This window comes from Dufourea novaeangliae, unplaced genomic scaffold, assembly GCF_001272555.1.
Source record: "Dufourea novaeangliae isolate 0120121106 unplaced genomic scaffold, ASM127255v1 scaffold81, whole genome shotgun sequence".
NCBI classification, from domain to species: domain Eukaryota; kingdom Metazoa; phylum Arthropoda; class Insecta; order Hymenoptera; family Halictidae; genus Dufourea; species Dufourea novaeangliae.
In genome coordinates, this window is record NW_015373973.1 from 871,323 (window position 1) to 876,303 (window position 4,981).

A 4,981-nucleotide genomic window follows, 5' to 3' on the forward strand; every position below is an offset into this window, starting at 1 on the left:
AGAAACGTTAATGATAACTGAGTAGTAGTGTGTATGTAGTTGTATTATATGTGCGTCGGAGTCTTTCATTATTTCCTTTTGCGAATATTCGCGGCGTCGTCAATGTTTAACCTTGTTCAATGAAACATTTCTGTTTTAAAAGAGTCACGGATGCATTATCATTTATTCCCTATTACATTTACTTTCCATTAAAGTAGGCTTAAACGAGCTCAATTTTAAACACGAAGCGAAGTCCTACGCTAAAGTTGGAGAGTGTTAGTTATCTATTTGTATACAAGTTATGCAGAAACGTATTTTTTATTGCAATTATTCCATACGTACATATTAACTTTCAGTAGCTCATATGTATACCATTGAAATTTTAAACAATGTAACAATAAACGACAAATGTTACTTATTCAGATTTTAAATAATAACCCCCAAGTATCGCTTCAGTTCCACAATCTTTCGAATGTTTGAAATATTCGCTGTAAATGTGCTCTAGGAATTGTGGTAATTATGCATTTTAACGGTTTTCTCAATTTTAGTTATTTCATTAGTGATGAAATGAACGAAGCTATTAAAAAACGCAAAGAAACAGCTAAAATAGAGTAAAGCCGTTAAACTGTATAATTACTTAACTTTTAAATATTCTTATTACGTTAGCAGCACTGAACTGCATCATAAACATCAACATTTACCAACATTAAAAATGTAACTTCTAAGTTGATTGTTGCGATTGGTTGTGATTACTTCAGCACGCTAGATTAATCTGTATAGTGTATGTAACTATCAATATTATTAAAAATGGTTAAGTTAACGCCAGATCTAATACAACAATCGATGCAGTATATAAATCCTGTAAAGGATCGTGAATTGGACCTTAGAGGTGTGTAAAAAAAGTATATCGTATAGATTTAACCTAAACACTGTCACCTGTTACTACTCGATTCTTTAACGTTTTTCTACTTTTTAAATTCCTTTTCGTTACAGGATATAAAATACCTACAATTGAAAACTTAGGTGCAACTTTGGTGCGTATTTTTCAATTGATAAATACTTATTTTCTATACTACTTGGGATGTTGTTTACATATTTTAGGTTACGAGTAACCTTTATGTATGTTTATGATAGTTTGTAAAGTCATTCGTCTTCATGATACATATATGTTTGTATTATAATATTTTCGTTCTATAGTCTCATTATTTTTTTATGTCAGTTTGATTATCGAAGATAAGATAAAAATGTTGCATATTAACCACATTTTTCAGGATCAATTTGACACAATAGACTTCTCAGACAATGACATCAGAAAATTGGATGGATTTCCTCTATTAAAACGAATCAAAACACTTTTCTTCAATAATAATCGTATTGTTAGAATTGGTGAAGGATTAGAGCATTCTATACCAAACTTGGAGACTTTGATGTTAACTGGAAATATGATTCAAGAACTTGGTGACTTAGAACCATTGACCCAGCTAAAAAACTTGACAAATCTCTGCCTACTGCAAAATCCAGTTTCTGCAAAACCTCAGTATAGGCAATATGTTGTATACAGGTTTCCACAACTAAGGCTGTTAGATTTTAGGAAAATTAGAATGAAGGAACGTGAGGCTGCTGTTACATACTTTAGGAGTAAAAGAGGAAAAGAAATGGTTCGTGAGATTGCTAAAAAAGCAAAAACACAAGCTTCTGGTACATTTACAGATAAACCTCTGACAACTCCAGAGGAGCGTAATAAAATTAGGGAAGCTATTACAAATGCTACTTCCCTGGAAGAAGTACAACGTCTTAGTAAATTGCTTCAAGCTGGACACATGCCTAGCGAAGAAAGATTACAAAATGGTTTGTCAGAATATTTGCAGTGTTAATGCATTTTCTTTTATTTATAGTATTCAAGAATAAACGTATATGATAATTCATTATTATAAATAATGTTTTAGGAAACACAATACCTGAAGCAATGGAAGAAGAAGACGATTAAATATTTGATACATTATTCTCAAATTTAAGTTCACAAGTACAATCTTTTGTATTATTGTAAGTATTGAGTGATATGTCTGATGAAATTGAGAACAGTTTGTTAAGCTCATAAGAAACCATTCACTACACAACTTCATCGTTATTGGATAATAATTTGGTTTCTAAGAATAAAATAATTGAAATACCTAATTGCCTGGAAGCGACTAAAGATACCTAAAGTTTTTAATATATGCGTATGTTTATTTCAGTGACATTTCAATAAAAATTTTCTTCAAAATATGTTATGTATATATTTTTTCTCCTACTTTAAAATGTTCATTTACAGAAATGTTATATTGTAAATGTAATAAGAATTAAGTTTTCGGTCTGTCTGTTAATACTCACGTGTATTGTTAATTAACGTCTACTGAATCTTGTTTCGCTTTCTTGAAGGAGCTTGGCAAAGAAAGAGTTGTACGGGAAGCCGGTGAAAAGTTACAACTACGATTTTCCGATTAGGGATTACAGATCACGTTGCTATCGATCATTATTCAATTATTTTCTACTAATTCTATTTATTTAACAACTGCATATTTATTTTTTTAACACTTAATGAACGATTATATATTCACACATATGCACATCTTTAGCAATTGTTATTTATTATGAAAACTCGTATGTGTACTTAATTGCATGTGATGTTTATGTTGTTCAAATCACTTAAGACGTGGTGTTCAAATAAAAAAAATAAACTAATGTTTATAGCAACAAATATTTTTACACCTAAATTTCATCTCGAATTTTGTTCCGGTAAATCGGTAACTATTCTTCTATGCATCAGCATAAATTGTGTTTAAAATATATTACATAAGTTACAGCCGCTAGGGGTCAGGGGTGTCAGTATCAGGGGAGGCGAGCTCAGCTACCTATCGTTTTGGGTTAGATGTTATTGTTTCTACGATAACTTTTTCCTACGTTTGAATAAAAATGGGTAACGTAGTACGACCATTGGGAAATTGGAGTGATTATCCAGAGTCTTGCATGCCTCCGACATTTGATCCAATGCTTGGATTTGCTAATGGTCGTAAAGAAAGAGGTAAGTTTCTTGATCGATCTAACCATGATTGAGTGACATAATTCTCTAGTCGTACCACTTCGATTTTCAAAGAAAATGTTAGCAAAGACTGTTACTGTTAGTTGGACCTCAATTAAATTAAAATGTATAATTTAACTTATTTTTAAATAGAATTTTAATCTTAAATTCAACTAATAGTAATCATTCTAATTATGGATTTTACTTTGTAGTTATGCCGGTAACAGACGAAGAACTGAGAGCTGCTAAAGTACCACCAAGATTTCGGGACTATTGTGCTGACAAGTATATAGATTGCTTGGTATGTCAAAGAAAGCACATGCCTAATCTTATGAAATGCAAGGGTGTGCAACATAAGTATGCGGAGTGTGTTAGAGATGAGTAAGTATTTTTATGCTAACATTCACATATATGTATTCTTTGTATTTTCAACTGTTTATAATTTTGCTTCTTTCTTCAGTTATGTATTGAGAATGAAAGAGTATGAAAGAGAACGTAGACTTCTTAGAAGACAAAAACAAAAAGAAGAGACTATGAAAGAGACAATGGTTTCAGCTTAGATTGCAACTCTATTAATTGTTGCTTTCGTCTTTAGGATATACACTCAGGTTTTCATCATTGTACATGAATAATTGAAATAAAGGGTCAGAACTGTACCAAAAAGTAGAAACAATGAATAATATGATTTCAATCTGTTCTGTCAGTTTATGGAAGATGTACAAAATGGAATTGATCGTTAACCCACTGATGACTGTAAGCATGGTAGTACACTCTGCAGATCTGGTCACCGACGTTGTAAGCATACTGGTACACCACATAAATTATGTGCTATTTTTTGCACTACTATTTGAAATATTAATTTCCTCTCAGTTGTATAGGTTACTTAGGAAAAATAGTAATATGACTTCATTTGGTCAAAATTTCTCGTTACATTTAAAAATAATTTATTTATAATCATTTTATTGAGATAAAGTCATAGACTATGCAACATATGTAGTCAGAAAACGTAGAATATAAAAATATGATAAGTACTGGATTATAATTTTCAAGAGACTGTATCATCAGTTTGATAATACTTAGCATCTCATTAACAATATGTTGTAAAATATTCTTACAACGATTCAGATTTTAATTTTGTTCAGGAATTCTTTATAATGTCCGATATAAGTACCAAGTAACATTCTATATTCAGGATTCAGTTCACGGAATACACATCCCATAGCTTAGAAGAATGCGTAAAGTCACACGGCGAAACTTACAGGTTCCTTAAGTTATTTATTAAGTTTATTTAAGTTATTTATTTCTCATTACAAAAGAAGAAGAATTACATATGTACAAAAACAGTTACATCACGTGTTCGCAGTGTGCGTACACTGAATAAATTAAAATCTTAGGATGAGAGTCAACGGTAAGTTCATATAAAAGCTATCTGTATCATTACAACGCACCCTCTCCCTGTATCCGTATGTAACGAGTGACTGCGGTTACCCCTCTGGTGGGGGTAGTGTATCGAGACAATCGATAAGGTAGAAACTGTCTGTACTCTGCCGGCTAGTAGGGAGAGCGTTGCACATGTGCGTGGACAGATTGCTCCTTATTGCATCTTTTCTGAACACCGAGTGAGTGTCGTTCAACTTCTGTCGCGTACATGGTACCAGGGATGATCGAGGGGCAAGCTTTTTGTGTGCGCTGTGTTGCGAGCTTTTTTTGTTTTTTGTTTGCTTTGAAGCGTGTCGCAAGGATTCGTCGAGCCCTTTATCGAAAACTGTTTGACGCGAACCCTGTTACGTTTACCGCACTGCGGCATCGGGCGCATCACACGAAAAACCCTCGACGATGATCGCCGCGATAACCTTTCGCAAGTACGAAACTCGGCTACGAAATCCCATTTAATGGACGGATTTCGTAAGGAACGTTACGCTCCTCTAGATCCATCGGTTCAGC

The 4,981-nt window shown here is 32.9% G+C and overlaps 2 protein-coding genes across 2 annotated transcripts; both read left to right on the forward strand.

Moving 5' to 3' along the window:
* The first annotated feature begins 724 nt into the window (after positions 1 to 724).
* Positions 725 to 2,163, forward strand: LOC107186897 (probable U2 small nuclear ribonucleoprotein A'). The gene is made up of 4 exons (XM_015574858.1): positions 725 to 868; positions 973 to 1,013; positions 1,251 to 1,827; positions 1,926 to 2,163. The coding sequence occupies exons 1-4, from the start codon at positions 787 to 789 to the stop codon at positions 1,964 to 1,966; spliced, it is 741 nt and encodes a 246-aa protein (XP_015430344.1). The 5' UTR covers positions 725 to 786; the 3' UTR covers positions 1,967 to 2,163.
* A 693-nt stretch (positions 2,164 to 2,856) lies between these two features.
* LOC107186910 (NADH dehydrogenase [ubiquinone] 1 beta subcomplex subunit 7) lies at positions 2,857 to 3,700 on the forward strand. Its single transcript, XM_015574873.1, has 3 exons — positions 2,857 to 3,040; positions 3,250 to 3,418; positions 3,498 to 3,700. Exons 1-3 carry the CDS (start codon positions 2,932 to 2,934, stop codon positions 3,595 to 3,597), a joined length of 378 nt encoding a protein of 125 aa, XP_015430359.1. The 5' UTR covers positions 2,857 to 2,931; the 3' UTR covers positions 3,598 to 3,700.
* The last annotated feature ends 1,281 nt before the right edge of the window (positions 3,701 to 4,981 follow it).